Genomic DNA, 19,475 nt, shown 5'->3' on the forward strand with positions numbered 1-19,475 from the left:
ATGACATCTAGTGACATGTCATGACATTACACATAAGAAAATATTATGATTACAATTACGGTTACACATATCATAATAATAACAATAATCCTCCTGCCTGCAAACTTTTTCTATCTAGTTGTCCTTGGCCATATGCACCCTGCAAAAAACTCATGAGAATGACTAAGCATTTAACAGCCTGAGCTAGACATCCTGTCTCCACTAAACATTTCTAATACAACAAATATCTAACCAATATCTATCTGACTAAAAAATTACCTAACAACTGAGGGAGGGGCATACAATATACTCACAATGATACATTGCAGCTCTGTAGGTAAATAAAATAGCCTTCGCTTTAGTGTTAAATATTCCATATATAGCTGCTCCAAAAGAGACCTGAGCTCCCCCAGTAGCAACAAAAGTTTGTCTTTGGGTGTTCCAAAATAATCAGCAACCATCAGTTTGGATATATCAATTCTAATCATAAATTAAACTACAATCAAATTAAAACTTAAAACACAAAGTTTGACAGCTCCCCCTCTCGTTTTTTCCTGTCCTTTACTGCTTCTCCCAGGGTGCAGAAGTCATGGTTTTAAGCTTCATTTGTGTGATTGAAGTCTTTACAGTACCTGTGGTTTTCAAAAATGGTCTGTGACTCGTTTCTTACTTTGAACAGAGGCAACATTCATGCCCTGAAGAAGAAGTACCTAATATGATATTGCACACAAGCTGCCTCAGGCCTGCAGTGCACAGAACAGATTGACAGCAGGCTATGTGCAGACCAGGGACATTGCTAGACATAAAGCTCTTCTGGGGCACAAACTCCCCATTACTTGAATCATACAATGATTTTTCTTGAATGTCTGCTGCATGAATGAAATGTTCTATCCATTGAATTATGTGAACTTGCGTTGCTTTTGTCATTATTCTACTGTCATACTACTGCTACTGAAACCACTACTGATAAAGGTAAAAATGTAGAGATATGAATCTTTCTGAAATATTTATTTCAACATACATTAAGAACATTCTCAGCATGTTTTTATGGCATAAAGGTCTGGCACTGTATTGCACATTTCTTTGCATTCTTCTGCATTTCACAGTAATGTACTGTAATTTGATTGTCAAGCAGCTTCAGTTTGATTTGTCAAATTTAAATTTTCACAAGTGAATCTATCAACAAATGACTAAAAAGAAAAACAATCAAATCATTTTTTGTAATTCTTAAGCCCCTGTAACATTTTGATGCTCCAACTACTTCAGAAGTGTATTGTGCAATGGCTGTTGGTCACGCACTTCTCCATAGAAACATGCAGATTCCGCCACACTTTCCCTTCCTGCCTGAGGTTTGTTTGTTAAATGTGCCTAAAACAAACATCATTTGGACTGTGTGACAAGAGCATTACATATTCTGTTATATTCCTTAAATTCAGAATGAATAGTCCAAAATTGACATAGACCGCTACATGGGGTGTATTATGCAACATATTTGGCATTTATTTTATTTCATGTAGTAAACAGCATTTTAAGAGTAGTCTAGCTGACATGCATTGATGTTCAGAGCTCTAATTTACTTCACATTCAACAGCCATGCCTGGTTATGTACTAGTTAACTAAAGTAACTTTACCTTGTTTACCAGCTACAGCCAGACTTCTCCAAACTTCTTCCCTGTCTCAGCCGCCTCTGAAGAATTTTCTTGTCCATCTACATGTGTCAGTTATATTTGAGATGACCGGTATTATTCAAAAACTTAACTTAGTCCCCATTACATACAGTCTATTCCTTTATTTGTTTTGTGCTCCAATACACAGATTGTTGCGTGTGCACTGCAGTGCAGAGCTACACCTTACATTGTGGGTATGTTACATGAGTGTTTGTGAGCACACTGTGGTGCACAAACCCTGACTGCTGCACCTCAGCTTCTGTTTTGCTTTCACATTCTGGATTAGAACAAATCAATTATTTTACTGTTATTCTCAATTTTAAACTAATTCACTGCCAAATACTTGGAACTTGCTAAGACTCAAACGTGTGATTTTTACTGGGGTGCAGCAGATCAATACTCAGGCACATGCCCCAGTAAGGGGTCTAATGATGCCTATGGTGCAGACCCCCCCCAACCATGCACACACAAAGTGAATGGTAAATGGTCTTATACTTGTATAGCGCTTTTCTACACTTTACAGCACTCTCAAAGCTCTTTCACACTACTTGGCCATTCACTGATTGGCACTCACAAACGCTCACACAGTCCCACACCGGTGTTATCACCAGGAGCAATTGGGGGTTCAGTGTCTTGCTCAAGGACACTTCGATATGTTGACTGGGCAATAAGGGATGTACCACTGCTTTCAGACATTGTTCCTGACTTTCCAGAATGAAGTTATATTTTTTTATTAACAATGTTTCCAATTAGCCATTAAATCTTGTCTGTGCCTTCCTTTCCCTCTTGTTTTTTCTGTCTCCTCTGTGCCACTTGGTTTCTCCTTTCTCAGACACACAGTTTCACTAACATTGTTGGTCCATCTTCCAACTCTCCTTTTAACCCTTCTTTTAACCCTTCTTTCTTTGTTTCAGTTGACAAGCCTACCCCAGATCATAAACCAGCCAAGCCTGCAGCGCCGGTGGTCCCACCCAAGAAGCCTGTCCCCCCTCCAGGGAAAGGTAGACCAGTGAGCTTCCCACCAAAGAGGCCCGACAAGCCTCTTGCGCCTTCACCAAAACTCAAGTAGGTCTATTATCCATGTTTGTTGTTCCACTTCTTTTTTTTCTTGTATAGCCTCATTTACAAGAAGGAATTCTCAAAAAAAAATAACATTGTCTAGAAGGGTCAGCAAAGGGTGTCTTGTATATTATAGACCATAATGACTGATGGGCTTTTCAGTACACAGGTGGAGCAGTTCAGTCAATAAAGGTTTTTTTCCCTTTCTTTCCTTGTTTCCCTTTTAATTGCAGGCACAATGGAGAGGTGCCTTTGACACAACCAAAGCCGGACTTAGAACCATCATTGCCTGCCAAACCCAAGACGCTGTCTGGGGACTCAGGGGAGAAGTCCCCAGATACAGGTATGTATAGTACAGACTGTTTCAAACTATAGACAGAACCCAGACAGAGAAGATTTTAGTAATTAATGGAGGCACAGGGGAACAGAAAAGGATGAAAGGCAATGGGGAGAACACATCTGAGCTTCATTTTCAAAGAGCTGCCCTGAAGGTATGTCACTGGCGAGTTCTGTGATTGTGACAGATGCCTGGTAAAGGTGGTAACATGCTGCTAAAGCTCCACATCAGAAGCCAGTCTGACAAGTGTTGGAATGTGAAAATTCAATTACAGGCACTGCTTTCTAACTGTAACAGTTTCCTATTGAGTAGGAGCAATGTGTTTGTATTCAACACACCCTCAAATTTTTCTGTTACATAATGGAAGGGAATGACTTATTTTTTCCTTTGTGTATTCTTAAGTACATCATACTCATTATTCAACTTTATGTCTGCTTACCATACATTTAAAATAAAATGCATTCCCTAAATTCACAGACAGCAGCCTTTTCAGCTTTTTTTTCTCCACTGCATCCTATCATCAGTATCTGCTAGCAAACAATTTGAATTTCTTGCCTTGAAATTGGAACTCCTTAAGGGCAATTCCATTAGTATTGTAGGTTGTTATAAACCACCTTCAGCAAATAGTGATGCTTCATCATCACTGAGTATCATCCTTAAATTTTAATGAGATTTTACTCACAGGCAATTTTAACTGGGACTGGCTATCCTCTGTTTCTGATATTTTTAAATCCGTTGGTGATTAATTTAATTTTACACAATTAATAAATAGTTCAACTTGCCCAAATCTTAAATGCCCAGAGAAATCCTCTCTTCTTGACTTGTTTCTAACAAATGCTCCTTATACCAAGGTCGTGCAATACATCCTCCTTCATGAAGGTGATTATGTTCAGTATATGTTCAAGCTATTTCAGAGAGATGTTGACTCAAATGCCTAATTCACTTTGGAGGCTGTAATTTTTGATGTTGTTGAATGTGCACTGCATTAAACAGTAATCTAGCCTCACAGATACACCTGTCAGTATAAAAAAAATTCAGCAGGGCCACTACATCTTTCAAAATAATCATGCAGAAGCATTCTAATTGGGTTATTTCTGCTAATACTGTTAGCTGACAGGAAATAAACCTGTCGTTTGTGAGTAAGTAGACAGAATGTAATGAAATTAAAAGTGTAATTTCCCACGTGGATGTTCCACAAAAAGTTTTTCTTATTATTCTGCCTTGTCTGTTTTCGTCTCTGCTTCTCTCATGTAGCCTCAGCAGACCTGATGATTTTTGATGAGGTGCCATCTACCTCAGAGAAGCTCTCTCACCCCACTGCTAACAGACCAAAGATGCCTGCCAGGAGGCTGCCTGCCCAGTTTGGTGGAGTACAATTGGTGAGGATACCACTCAGCATACTCAAACATGGCAGTACATTCAGAGCTAAATTCACAACGAGGTGTCAGCAAAAAGAGTTTTAGAGAAAGAGTTAAAAGAATAATGTCAGGTCAGCCATACAGGTGTTTAAATAACAAGCAGATGTGAAAAATGTCTTAGCAGTGTGCATTTGCAGAGACAAGAACAGATTTTTTTTTTCTCTTTCATTATTTCTCTTTGAATAGAGTAATGTGGAAAACCTTTAAATAATAATCTTCAAATTTACAATTACAATGATCACAACATGATCATAATTTTTGCAAACATCACTTGTAGAACGTTATATCAGTTGTAGTTTGTCAATCCATCCATAATGGTTCAAATGAAACTTTTAGCTGTTTGCTTAACCTGCTCTCAGCAAGCTGGTGTCTGTTCTGTGTATTTAGTGGAGGAAAAGAAACATTACTCTGTAACAGCACTGTACCATTTGTTTTTGTGTGTATGTATTATTTTTGCAGTTTAACAAGCCCAACAGAATAATGATACTTCTAAAGAATCAATCTAGCTATGACACCTTACATTTAATGAGAATATTTTTGTTTATGCATATCGTATAAATAATCAATTTATTCTCTGTATTGAGTTTGAGTTATTTATATTGGCAAGCTAAACGTAATTAGATTTGTAAAGGGACTTGATATACTAAAACACTATCAAACCTCAGTCTTACCACAAAACCGTACCTGTTCCATTATCAAATACACCCAAGAGATTATTAGGCTGAAAACATGAAGGATTTTGAAAAATAGACAACACTTCTGATAATCCCACAGTCTACTGTGTGTGATGGAAGCAGCACTCCATGAGCACTGGTTTTTGTTTGAAATTTATCAAAAATATTTTCATCTTTTAAGAAAAGCAGCTGTAGAAGTAGTTAAAATAGTCAAAAACTGGCAAAACCTTATTTTAAATCTGGAGCTAACTAATCAAAGAATATAATGCCATGAAATTTCTGTTCAGTCTTTGAAGCTACAGACACATTTCTGTAGCATTTATATTTCATGCCCAGGGCCCTGGTGCACAACATGTACCAAGTTTGTTTATTTCTCCTGGTGTGTCTTTTATATACCAAGTCTGTTTTGTTTCTTTTCACTCTCAAATTGAACGGCATTTCCATGGATTTCCTTAGTCGGATGGCTTCTCAGTTCTTGGGTCTCTATAACTTGTCACCTCTCTTCACTTGCACACACACTAAACATTCATTCACACTTCTCTACTCACCTTTCAGGACAGTGACTTGTGTCAAAATGTCTTCCAGCTTACCTGTCAGACCTGTAGCTGTGGAACATTGGCTGAATGTTGGTAGAAATCACTTTTTATATTTTTGTCAGACAGGTTAGCCAGTCAGGAATCTACACACTAAAAATCTAATGAAAATATTATTGTAAATAAAACATTAAATAAAACTCTTCCCTTGCAGCCCAATAAGGAAGTGAGTGCAGAGAAATCCTTCAAAACCGATGAAGAGGATGTCAAATCAAAGCTAACAGAATCCAGAAAGGTAACTTAAAGTTGTAAATGGCAAACATCACAAAGGACATGATAACCGTTTATTGGAAAATAGGAGGTGTCATGTTTTTTGACTGATGAAGATGCATAAATATTTGTTGCAGCCAAAGATGGCCTGTTAGAAGATGAAATGCCACTCTGTAACAATTTTGATATTTTAAAAGTTAGCAAGGACTGTGTCTTTTGGCTGACTAAAAAAAAAAGACTGACAGTGAAGTGTCTTTTGGTCAATAAACAGTTTAAGATTATTTGACTGTGCATGTAATTTCCCTGGCCCTGTAAGTTTTAGCTAGTTAACGATGGGGCTCTGCCCAACAGCTAATGCTAACCATGTATTAGCACAAGGTGTTGAGTAGTGACTGAAAGTTAATACTGGCAGCTCATGTAATTCTTTGAGAATAGAACTTTAGCTAATGTATTGTAGGCTTAGCAGCTACGGGGAGCGACTGGGATCAGGCTTAGCAGGGCCAGTTTAGATGCTATATCAGTTTTTATTGTCTTTATTACAATAGAGAATCTGGTGTTGTCATTATGCCATGTTGAATTTTGGGTAAATGCAGGAGCATCACACTCATTAATCAGATATATACAGTACATACATGTGTAAGTTAATTTAAAAAAAAAAACTATCCCATACAGCAGTAGCAGATACTTCAACTACATCCAAACTGACACTTCAGTGTTCAGTTTGACCACAGACAGGACAGAAACTGATTCATCTGCAGTGTTTGTGTTATCTGCCGACAGCTGCAGTGTTGGCTCCCAAACTGAGAGCTGAGCAGAGCTGAGATGAGCTGAGATTAGGGTGCAGTCATTTTTCTGTCACTCACAATTGAATGGATCTCTGGGTCCACTTTGAGTTAGCTACAGTCAGCTAAGGTTATCCATTCTGAATTATCAGTCAGTAAAGTGAGATCTAAACAATTCAAGCTACTTTTTAGTCAAACAAAACAAGAATGGATGCAGGTAAATACAGTGCCTCCCTCCCAAAATGGCACCCCACCCCAACATTCAACACGCTGTGACGTACCTTCACATTCTCTATAACCTGACAACTACATAGCTCTCAAACATAAATGTAACAATCTGATAAAATGCAAAATAATGCTTATGAATATAATGATTTTTGTAATGTAAAGTCAATGTAATATTTAACTTTCTCAGTAATGTAGTTATTGTCATAAATTGAGCTGGTTTAGATACAGGTTGTCAAGTTACCAAGTTGGCTTCAAGCACAATAAATTTAAACGTTTGACAGAAAATTATACTTTATTGAGCACCCTATTTATCATCGAGTTCAGTTCTTGTTTACCTACGAGAAGATATTGAGAAGCACAGGGGATGAAAAATGACTAGGTTTGATGTGCAGTACTACACATTTCTGGTTACAGTTTTCTTGCTGAGCCACAGCAAGCAGCAGAAATAAAAACAATTTTGGGCAGAGAAATAGGGATTTTGCCCCTTCTTCATGGCCAGTATGGACAGGAGGGATTATTACAGTAACCCATTACAATTGTGAGCCCCAAGTTTTATTTTTCCAGTTCCACTATATGCCTTCTATTTATTTATTTTATTGTTTTTATCTTATTTTATTACAGTTGTTCTCCATTATTTTATTTTCCCAATTGTACTTACAGTAATTTTGGTGCTTTTTTATTATTATTTATTATTCATATGTAAAATGCTGACCAGGCCAAGATTACCTTGAGCTTGGATCATGATGGCAAGAGAAAACATCCTACATGACTTTAAATCAGGTTTCATTATTAGGCTGTTCAACTGGCAAATGTTTTAATGGGAACAGTGAGTAAAGTGGTTTTTGAATTTAAATCTTCTCAAAAGGATTCAGAAAACGCTATGTTCTGCATTTGAGGATGAAAGCACATATGAGAGTTCAGTAAAGCAAAGACTATAGGTGCTGGTCTGCAGTGACATTATCAGATGAATCGCCCTTCACTTTATCCCTGACAAATAGCCTGCATCAGGCCTGAATGTCTAAATGTCCACAGCGAAGAGGTCCAGTGGCTCTGTAATGTTATGGAGGTAGTTCCATGGCATTTGTCCCCATAGCAGAAAGGGTGACTACACGTCAGTTGTAGTTGCTGAGTGATCATCTTTATTCTCTGATGATCTTGATGGAAGCACTCTCCCAAGATGACCATGCCATGCACAAAGGGTCACTGAATCGTGTGATGAGTCTTTGGCCTTCAGTTACCAGATCTGTAAACCAATTACGGGAATATTCTTATCTAGTAGATGTCAGAAAAAATGCTTTGTCTAACTCATATTTTTTCCTTCTTTTTATCCTCACAGCTTTCAACAAGTTCATTATCGCAGTCACCATCTCACCTCAGGCCTACCACTGAGACCAAACATAGCCCAGCACCAGCCCCAAGCTCAGACAGCAGCTCTCTGAGCAGCAATGACCAGCTGGAGCCTAAAGAGCCAGGTTCCCAGCTAGATGAGCTGAGGAGCCAGATGAAGGAGCTGCTGGTGTCTTTGGAGCTGCTCAAGACCCAGCAAATGTAATGAGCCTCGATGTGCATGAAAGTGGGGTTTGAAGAAGTTGGCGAGTAGAAATATAAAACTGCATTTGTCACACAGGGATCATAACTTGTGGAAATATGTTGTCGCTCTTGCATTTTTCATGCAGTTTTTAAAGACTTTACACAGGGATTATGAGAAGAATTTTGAACTGTTATGGAGCTCAGGAGTCTCTGTTCACATGCACACAGTAGTCCAGTCACTCTGAATTAACATTGGTTTTAAGATGTGTCACGTAATTCTATTACCTAAAGTACGTTTCCCCAACATTGCACATCAAAGTGGCTTTGGTTATTTAATAATAGTCTCTATCATTATATATCACAAGATACATAATAAATACATAGTCAGTCAATAATACACAATTAAATGTGCCAAAGAATGGGAGAGCATTCATATGGAGCATTTGTGTGCGATTTAAATGACGTTGACCCATTATTTGGCCCCAAAGAGGGGGGTGTCAGGTCATACTATTATAAATCTTCACAAAGAATCCCTGAGCCCTGTCCTCACCCAATCAAAGAGCAGATATGTGACTTGACGTTGTATTTGCTCAGGTTAAGCAGTGGGTGGTCCAGCTGGCTTGTAATGGCAGTTACCTCTGAGAGCCGTTAGTTGTTGTTTTTTTTCATATTCAAAGAAAGATTAGTTCTGGATTTTAAATTAATCATTTTTATATCTCCCGAGGACAGTTATACATGTGCTAATTAGTATGTGTTTTGTTTTTTCCAGGAAAGAGATAGCAGAGCTCCGAGGAGAGCTGGATGAAGAAAGGCAAAAGCGTGTGGCCCTGCAGGTATTATTGATCCTCATAATAACACACTCTGCGCTCTCCACATGCATTTCTCTTATTAGTTTAGCCAAATAATGACGCAGCTTCCTCACACAAGCACACTGACTCACATGCACACATCTAATGCAGTGCATAACAGACAGGTCCATACAGAAGTTTCCACGGCCAACCAAGAGCACTAGAAGGCTAATGACACCTCTGTGATGAACATTGTAAGGGCCGGTTTATGGCTTCTCAAAACTAATTTATACGACGTGCTGTTCAACCACGCTGCTCTTTGAGTGCTTTGGTGACGCTCAGGCAATGTTGGCCCTGCATACTCAACTCAGAGAAAAGTGCATTATTTATGAGCCTCCTGTATTTGTTTTGGAGTTTTTGACACCCAACCTGAGAAATGGTAGCCTCAAGTAGAGATGAGGGGCTGATTACAGAGGTCAAGGTCTATAAACAAACTTCTTTCTAACTCCACACCCCCAAAGCTGACGCATGTGAACATTTATCAGGCTTCTCCCGGAGGCCCAAAACATTTTATTTTTATGACAACTAAGCAGTCCATCTGCTGATATATAGTCATGGCTAAAAATATTGGCAACCCTGCATTTCTGTCAGATAACACACCACTTCTCCCAGAAAACTGTTGCAGTCACAAATTCTTTGGCATTCTCATGTTTATTTCTTTTGTTTGCATTGGAACGACACAAAACAGCAGAGGAAAAAAGTCAGATCAAATGCAGGGTGCCAATATTTTTGACCATGACTGTAGGTCATATCATATGATGGAAATATCGAAAGCAGATGCCTTACTTTAGGGACCTTGATGTTTCCAAGATCAAGAATGAACTTTGTCATAAAAATTTGTTTTTAAGATAAGTAAAAACCTGAGGATATGACTATTGTAGTGAAACATCATTTTACACCCACAAAACACTTTTTATAGCAAAAAGTGTTTTGCTACCTTTGCCAAAATGTTTTGTTCACAGCATAACTTAAAAAGTACTGAATGCATTTAGATGAAATGTTTTGGAGCGGTAGGGTATGGGTCATGGAATAACCCATTAGATTCTGCTGCTGATACAGATCCAGGAATTTTTTAAGGATTCTTCACCATTGTGAGATAGGGCCAATTTCAATGTTTTTGCTTCTAACTACATATACATCACCTACAATGCTTGGACAGAAATAGCAAGATAACATCCACATAAGATCTACCACAGAACGATATCTGATCTGGATCCAAGTAACATTCTGGATCTACTGATCCAGAATGTTGAAATGTATTGGGCTTACAGAAAACTTGCTACTGTGAGACAACAAATAATGCTGTAGACTTGCAACAAAGATCAAATTCTAGTTGAAACTCAGCTGATTCAGTAGGGTGTCAACAGATGCATCTTCATAGGTTACTGAGCCATATCCTGAAGAAAACTGCTGTTACTGAAATATTGTTTTTCTTGCTTTCAAACTAATAATGATATCAATGCTAGGGCAAGGTTCTCTTAGTCAAGGAATCATATTATGAGGGTCACACTATCACGTGAATATTCCTTTTAGTTGGAACAGCATTACAGGAAAACTGATCAGCCTTGGTGGTGGTTTGCACTCTCTTGAGTGTTGTCTGGTTACCAATGTTTTTCAGTAACCTGTCTTAGCTTGTTAGCGGCTGCAGGCATGGCACAGCCCTTCCCTGCGTGACATCGGTATGAATCACAGGAGACCACCCCCCACAGAAAGCCCTGGAAAAACTCCACACATAGCCCACACCAACAAAGACAGAAAAATAGCTTAATTTTGTTACCATGACCACCACCCTGTGCGCACACACTTACACAAACACAACATGGCTGAATCTTGCCTCCACACATACATAGATGAAATAACAGGCCATGAAAAAGATGGTGAAAAAAGGAAGTTGTTGGACCAGGTATAGTTGGATTTGTCATGAATGAATATTTATTCCTTTTTAAAAACTGTACTGAATTCCTTTTATTGCCATTGCATGCTCTGCAAACAACAAAACTAGCAGTGCAACTCCTCTTGGTGCATAAAGAAGGAACATGGAAACACTAAAAGCACATTAGGACAATGAATAACAGTAATAAAAAATAATAAAAAATAAAACTTAATACAAACAAAAACCAATAAAGCTATGCCACACATCACAACAGGTGAAGTGTGAAGTATAACCGCTCTGTGCTAATGCTACTTATTTATGAAATTCAACAGTGGCCTAAACTTGCACCATCTTTCACTGACAGAATACACCTATCTACTCCATTAGTGACTTTCAAAGTCTTGCCCATCCCCTTTTGAATATTAAGCCTCAGTGTGCTGTTTGTCAGAGATTTACTGAGCACCGAAGCACATGGCTTCATTATCATTCCTGACTCCCAATCCCTGCCACACCCACTGTGCTTCACAGCGACCTCAGCCTCCTATGGCAGATAGAGCACTTTGTCCTTTGCCAGAGCTGTTTTCATCTCCACTCAGTGTATGCTGTGTATTTGTGTCCTTGCAGATGGAGATAGAAAAACTAAAACGGGCCATCCACTCAACATGAAGCCCACGCTCCAATCGACAACAAGCCTCAAGGTCAGCTGCTGGCCTGTCAACCAACCAGAGCAGAAGGGCAGTGACGAACCAACAGTTGAGCGGCTGGAGGGAGGGAGGTTGTGGAACCACCTCAAGCACAATCTTTGTTCAGTGATCTACAAAAATAAACTCTCCCCATATTTGTAAGATTTACATTTTGCACATATAATTTTTTTTTCAAGCTAGATGTAATTAAGTTACAGATGTATATGTTTCTTTTTCTTTTTAAATTTGTTTTTATTTTACCAACACAAAAAACCGAGGCCTTACTTCAAACTACTGCTCTGGACTTGTAATTGCCACTCACTCTCTCCCCTTCACTCTGCGCTCCTCGAACTCCTCAGGGAGGAGGTTTTGCTCTCAGTACTACTGACTTTATATAAAGCAAGGGGTTTCTTGTTTTCTTCACCTAATAATCTTTCTCATATTTTTTATGGTGCACAAATAGTTGATTTTAAAAAGTAAGAAAATGTTTGGTTTCATTTAACATCTTGGGATTTTCACAAGTGATTTCTTTTTTTCTGTCTGACACAGTGCTTGTTGCTTGTCTACTTCATAGGCGCAGCGCTTCAGAGAGCACTCTATCAATTAGTTTTATGTTTTCTAGCATTCCTATCCAGGGTAACACTACTGTGCCTGTTAAAAACATGTTTCTATTAAGTGTTTGTAATGGGAGCTTACATTTAACGTGATGGTGTCTGGAAAATCTGCAGCATGATATTGTATATCTATATTTTTTAAGTCTAATGATATGCTAGTCAAATATTGTATAGAGAGCCTCTTCTATGCTGGTCTTTGCTATTTTTGTCAAACTATTCCACCCAATAGGAATGTTCTAAGACACTTGGTCAGAAAGTGCTGCAGAATGCCATCACATGCAAAAAAAAAAAACAAAAAAAACCAAGGTTGCTGACCAACACATGGGCATCTTTGTGAAAAGGCAGCCTAATTACCAGTGTCTCTGCAAGCTGCTTTCCTCTCATGGTTATAACTTGACCGTCCTCCCTCTAATCCCTGTCACAACCCATTCTACCTTCTCATCACGTTTCTCCCATCCTCCTTTGATTCAAAGTGAATCATATGGTCCATATTACTCTTTACTGAGTTATGCATGAGCCTGCACAGCTCTCAGCTGTTGTCCTGTCATTACTGTACATGCATCTGTTTGTCTTCTTATCTACATGTCTTCCCACATTCCGAGCACACAAGCTAACTGGAAGCGTACAGCAGAGCGCACGTATAATAATAAACTCACATGCTCCTTATTCTAAGTCTGCTGGAGGAGTAAAGAGTTAAAACCCATATGTGTAGAATGTTCATGTGATTATTATTCTCTCAGCAGACACTTGAGACAGTCTAGTTCCAGATTGGTGCAATATGTGTGTTGTCTTTAGCCACACTAACAATCAGTTTGTCAGTTGATTTGTTGGTCCCCTACTTTGGTCTAGACTGAAATATGCTGATAAATATTAAGTTGATTTCCATGAATTTTGGTACAGACATTCACAGTCACCAGAGGATCAATGATTCACAGATTTTACATGTCTAATGGGTAAAAGTTTAGAAACATTGAGTAAAAGATCTCCATCTTAAATAGAAGAATTTTCCCCAAAATTAGTTAACAGATCATCCATCATGCCCCAGCTAGCTCTCCCACAGCATGAGGAATGTTAGCTGCTACCCTCCTCCTACATCTCTCTTCCTGACCCTGTCTTGCTGCTTTAGCAGCACTAGTTGAAACCAATAAATATTCAAAATGAATCAAATGGATCGCTATTTACACTAATTGGACTGATCAGCTTTCCTACATTCATTCCCATGTTTTTCGATATTCCCCTGGACATTCAGTGTCAGTTTATGAGCTAGCCTGAACTTTATCCACTTGTAGAGTGGTCCATACACATCCATGGTCCACACAGTGTGCCAACCTCGGGAACAGCTGCATTCTAATGGCAGCTTAGCTAGCCTTACTAGCTAGCTGATAGAAGGGTTCAGTCTCTCAGATTGACAATGTTGTGTTAAAAAAAAAAAAAAAAAAAACAGAGGGGGGGAGCCCTTCAATCTTCACAGATGGTCCATCATCACGGTTGTCATGTGTTTGTGTGTGAGAGAGAGAGAACTAGAGCAGGGCATGGATGGACTGAGCGAATACATGCACTACACTGAAATAAGATTTGACCTATTTTAAGTAATTATCTGGCGGTTAATGCTTATATTGTAGCAGACCGCCACAAATAAATCAAGTCAAGAATCTTTATTGTCATTATGCATAGCACAACGAAATTTTTTCCCACAGCTCTCGGCTTAAAAGACAGACATATAATTTCATAACACACAATTGTATAAGTCAATATAAAAATATGAACAAATAAAAAGGGATGTATTGGACCTAATCAGGTCAGCAGCATGTTGGCAGCAAGAGTGTAGTAACATTATAAGGTGCAGCTCAGTGCAAATCTCAGTTTTTAGGAAGAGGTGTGAAGTCCAGTGTTCTGTGTCTGTCCATAGGGGGGAGGTTGTCTCTGTGACTAGGGGTTAGGGGGGTGATTGATTTCACAGCTCTGGGGAAGAAGCTGTGTCTCAGTTTGTTTGTTTTAGTCTTTATAGTCCTGTACCCTTTCCTGGAGGGAAGAGGCACAAACAGACTGCCTGAGTGGGTGGGGTCTGCAGCAATCCTTCTGGCCAATGTATGGGAAAAACTGTGATGTATTCTTTGGTGATCAAGGGTTTAGAATAAGGCCTTAGAACAGTCTCACCACCACCTGATGGTTGAAAGTTGAAAGTCTAGTTCACTCCCACCCACACTTTCTGTTGGGTAAACACACTGATGTCATAGTGTACTGTTAACATAGAGGACACCTGCGGCAAAGAAATTCTGCAGCTATTTTTAATACATGAATATATGACATAACTGAACTTTTCTTATAAGAATTTTTTTTGGTCTACAAATCGGACCAAAAAAGGCTCTGAGGTAAACATTTTACAGTTAAAAAAGAAATTTGAAATAACTTTTTGCTCACCCTGTTTTGGAACAGTTAACATTTAGTTCAGTGCACAGACTACAGCTCCAATGAGCTGCTAGCATGGCTTACTCTTAGTCATGTTTGATATTACCACTAAGTGTCCAAAGTTTAAAAGTTACACTTCAGGGCTTTAAGATGAAGCTCAAAAACTGGCAGTAAAAAGGGTTGGCTGCTTAATGTACTTACTGAATAACTAGAATCTTACCACTGCTAGCAGGGTTCGAACATATGGGCGTGAACTCCAGCCTGAAGCTTTGACTGTACAGTTCTATGCTGATCAACAGCTTCTCTTGGTATCAAGATGCTTGTGAGAAGCAGAGCAGTACAATGCTAAGTGTAACTCTGCATGGCTTAAAGGGATGTTCTAACCCAAAGTTTTGGTTACCTTATTGACAGCTGGTTCCATTTCTAAGTCTAGTGTTGTGTAGTCGAGCCCCGGCCAACCCAGGGCCTTTCTTTGTGGAGTTTGCATGTTCTCCCTGTGCCTGCGTGGGTTCCCTCCAGCTTCCTCCCACAGTCCAAAGACATGCAGCTTTGGTTGACTGGTGAATCTAAAGTGCCCATAGGAGTGAGTGTGGGTGTGTGTGGTTGTTTGCCTACATGTCAGCCCTGTGATGGACTGGCAGCCTGTCCATGGTAGACCTGCCTCTCACCCAGTGTCAACTGGGATTGGCTCCAGAAGTTTCTATATATGAAGTTTCTACATTTTCCACAATACAAATACTGGTTATTTTAATTTCTTTTTTTAAAGTGTATATATTTTATAGATATATCAAATGTCTTAAAGGAGCAAACTTTTAAATCATCCTCAGGTTTGATTCCATGCGATTGATGTGTGTTTGCCTGTTTATGCTGGTGTCCACTTGCAAACATTCAAACATAGCAGTATCCCTGATGTTCAGCTCCGAACTTCACAGTGTTTTGACCAAGTTATAATGAGCACAGCACACATGCAATATGTTGACATCTGACGCAAAGCAAACAGCTCTTATACAATGTGGCAATGAAATAATCCCAATGTTGCAGAGAGGGGACACAGTGTTTAGGTGACAGCTCTTTGTGTAATATCTGTGATACAGCTTAACTTCCAGATACTGTACATTCCAGAGACGAAACCAAGAAAAGAAGGCATCTGTGCACATTTATAATGTATGTGATTTTGTTTACAAGAGCTGTATCCTTGCATGAGCTGAGAATATTTCCAAAAATGAATAAATATCTTAACAATTTTATAAAAAGCATATTGAGTGGAAAATATTGCATGTGAGTTTTTTAGGAAATGCATCTTGCAGTGAATTTAACCCTACCCTGGGTGATGCTTGATCCATTATTTTATCTGACTTTTGGGCTGCCTAGCCTTATATATACATACATACATACATACATACATACATACATACATATATATATATATATATATAAACCCTATGCCCTATTAAACTGCACTTGGGCAGTTTAATAAGGGATCAGGGCATCATTACATACATATATTCAAGCTCAGGGTTAGTGTGTGCACTTGAAGAGAACATTTCTGCTTAGTGAGCCCATTCCTGAGAACATGCTGCATTTACATATGAGGGTTAAAACTCTAGATTTATGGTGCTGCCCCAAGACATCCACTCTAAGTCAAATTTTAATTCCATGCCTATGCAAGAGCTAGATTTGCTAGCAGAATAACATCAGCATCTCATTCTAATGATCTACCCCAGTTTTAACATTGAGTGGGTTAAAAGATAGTGATCACAAAAGTTGTATTTCAAGCATTAACAAAAGGTGTTGCAGCTTAATTACACCTTATAAATCTTACTGATATTTGGCATTTTGTGACAATAACAGGCCTCCTACTGTATATGAACAACTATGGTGAGTGGGGCTCTGAAATTATAATATAGTCTCATAGCTCTCATAGCTCTATAGCTGAAAACCTGAGTACAACACAAAAACATTTGCTACACACTTTTAGAACTCCTGCCAGGGCAGGAAATAAATGTTAACCAGATCTGTGTTCTTCATTCCTTCTCTTTTCTTCCTTCTCATTTTTTCAATCTGGAGGCTACTTTATGACAATTATCAGGACTAATAAGAGCTAATGCTATGAGAATATCACGTATTTAAGTGAAACATTCACAGTCCTGCTATGGTTATTATTTGTGCGTGCATAGGTTTTAAACTAAACCTTAGTTCTTAAACAAAAAAGGCATTCATGGCTATCAGAAACCTTTCTCAATAAAAATGTATAATCAATTTGAAGCTAAGTAATAGCTTTTAGCTAACTTATGACCAGGCAATAAGTTAGCTAACATTAGCTGAAAAGATTCATTTGCATAGCGTTACTTTGTGAGTTTTGTAGTGAAAGATGAAGTGAGATGTGGTAGTTGTGTTGACTGCAGCCTTTGTATACCACTACTGTTATTTTCAACATAATCCTTGAATCCAAATGTCATTATTTTTGGACTAGTCCCCTCTGTGATAGCTGAATCCTGCGACCCTCTGCTGGTCTGCCATATCCTGGGTGGTTGCCAGGTTTACACACATTGTACTAGAAATCATAGTATTTCAAAAACAAAATGTAACTTCTCAACATCTGGAAAAATGCAAGTATTAAAAAAATAGAAGTAATTTCATATTATCTGTCTGAAGTCTAAGTCAAGTCTCAAGTCTCACCAAGTTGAGCCTTTTACAAGTGTCAGTCAAGCAAGTCTCAAGTACTCAGATTGGTGATTTAAGGTCTGGCTCATCAAGTGATCTGTCTGAAGTTTTCCACCTCTGATGGTTGCCCTGGCTCTGGAGCTCTATGTTTCTGATGAGCAGTCACTGGCCACATCAACCTGACCAGTGTTTGATTGTTTGTTGTGTCCTGTTGCTTTTCTTCTTTTGTCTCTCCTCTATCCACTCACCCCAACCGGTCGAGGTAGAAGGCCACCTACCAAGAGCTGGGGTCTGTCGGAGGTTTCTTACATTAAAGGGAGTTTTTCCTCCCCACTGTCGCCAAGTGCTGCTCAAAGGGGATTTGTTAGGTTTTTCACCTATAATAATAGTGATAATAGTAAGGTTTAGACCTTACTGTGTGAAGTGTGCTGAAAAGACTTTTGTTGTGATTTGGTACTATACAAATAACACCGAATTGAAAAAATGTAATTCTATTGCTGTTCCTTTCATACTACAGGATTTCAGTCCAGAGTGCACTTATCTGTCTGTTAGCAGGAGTTAACCATTAGCTTTGGAAATTCAGACAGTTTTTCCTCATGACATCATCAACTGCCACAATAGCACGGCCCTGGTGAAACCATCACCGTGGACACAGCTCCAGCCACAGACTGGAAGCTGACCCATCATAAGAGAGAGGCAGATCCTACTTTGAACTCACAGCCTCGAATGGCATTATGGAACTTCAGACCTCCACAGACCTCTACTTTTGGCCCGAAAGGCTTCAAAAGGTTACTTCCCCAGCTGGCCACGTGAGCCCTGCTAAAAGCTGAGTGCCCCCAGGGAAACTGATGTCTCATGACAACTATAGTCTTACTTAATTAAAGTCTAATCTATCGGAACTAGCAGTTGTTTTTCTCTCCAGATTCATGAGTAAATCCCAGAATTTACATCCAAAATCTATCTTAATTTTAAACAATTGTAAGACATTCTGCCACCATCACTAACAATAGACAATAGACCAGGAATTCCTCTAGCAATCTAGTAAATCCTTCTTTGTTACAAATGTACCATTTCATGGCATTTGACATCCTGATCATTTTCCCTTTTGTACATGTTGTAAATAAATGGATTTAGTTTATAACTACTTTAATCTAGCCACAGGGGTGGAGTTTCAAACCGGTGACTTCTGTGTCTGTCCCAAGCCCGGATAAATAGAGAGGGTTGTGTCAGGAAGGTCATCTGGCATAAAAACATGACAAATTTAAACATGCGAATCATCAATGTGATCATCGTTCGAGGCCCGGATTAACAACGACCGCCACCAGTGCTGTTGACTTACAGGGTGCTGGTGGAAATTGGACTACTGGTGGTTGAAGAAGGATGGAAATGGCTGTAGTTAACACCTATTTCCAGAAGAGGGAGGAACATAGAGTTACATATAAGAGTGGGGGTAGGAGTACGCAGGTAGACTACATTCTATGTAGATGAGGCAATCTGAGAGAGATTAGTGACTGCAAAGTGGTGGTAGGAGAAAGTGTAGCCAGACAGCATCAGATGGTGGTGTGTAGGATGACTCTGGTGGTCAGGAAGAAGAGGAGAGGAAAGACAGAAAAGAAGACCAAGTGGTGGAGGTTGCAAAAGAAAGAATGCCATGAGGAATTCAGACAGAGGTTGAGACAGGCTTTGGGTGGTCAGGAAGAACTTCCAGATGACGGGAGAACTACAGCAGAAGTGATCAGGGAGACAGGTAGGAAGGTGCTAGGTGTGTCATCTGGAAGGAGGAAAGAAGATAAGGAAACATGGTGATGGAACGAGGAAGTACAGGACAGCATTCAGAGGAAGAGGCTAACTAAAAAGAAGTGGGACATAGAAAGGACTAAAGACAGTAGACAGGATTACAAGGAATT

At 39.1% G+C, this 19,475-nt stretch overlaps 1 protein-coding gene across 2 annotated transcripts in view; it reads left to right on the forward strand.

Annotated features, from left to right (window-relative positions):
* cd2ap (CD2-associated protein) overlaps positions 1-12,787 on the forward strand; it is an 84,430-nt gene extending 71,643 nt beyond the window's left edge. For both annotated transcript variants that reach the window (XM_020617527.1, XM_020617528.1), the window contains 7 exons: positions 2,561-2,711; positions 2,939-3,048; positions 4,297-4,421; positions 5,882-5,962; positions 8,284-8,495; positions 9,247-9,310; positions 11,823-12,787. In XM_020617527.1, the coding sequence (XP_020473183.1) occupies positions 2,561-2,711; positions 2,939-3,048; positions 4,297-4,421; positions 5,882-5,962; positions 8,284-8,495; positions 9,247-9,310; positions 11,823-11,864 (785 nt within the window). In that variant the 3' untranslated portion in view covers positions 11,865-12,787. The remainder of the gene's footprint in view (positions 1-2,560; positions 2,712-2,938; positions 3,049-4,296; positions 4,422-5,881; positions 5,963-8,283; positions 8,496-9,246; positions 9,311-11,822) is intronic.
* Positions 12,788-19,475: the final 6,688 nt, after the last annotated feature.

The sequence above is a fragment of the Monopterus albus genome, unplaced genomic scaffold (assembly GCF_001952655.1).
Source record: "Monopterus albus unplaced genomic scaffold, M_albus_1.0 scaffold191.1, whole genome shotgun sequence".
NCBI classification, from domain to species: domain Eukaryota; kingdom Metazoa; phylum Chordata; class Actinopteri; order Synbranchiformes; family Synbranchidae; genus Monopterus; species Monopterus albus.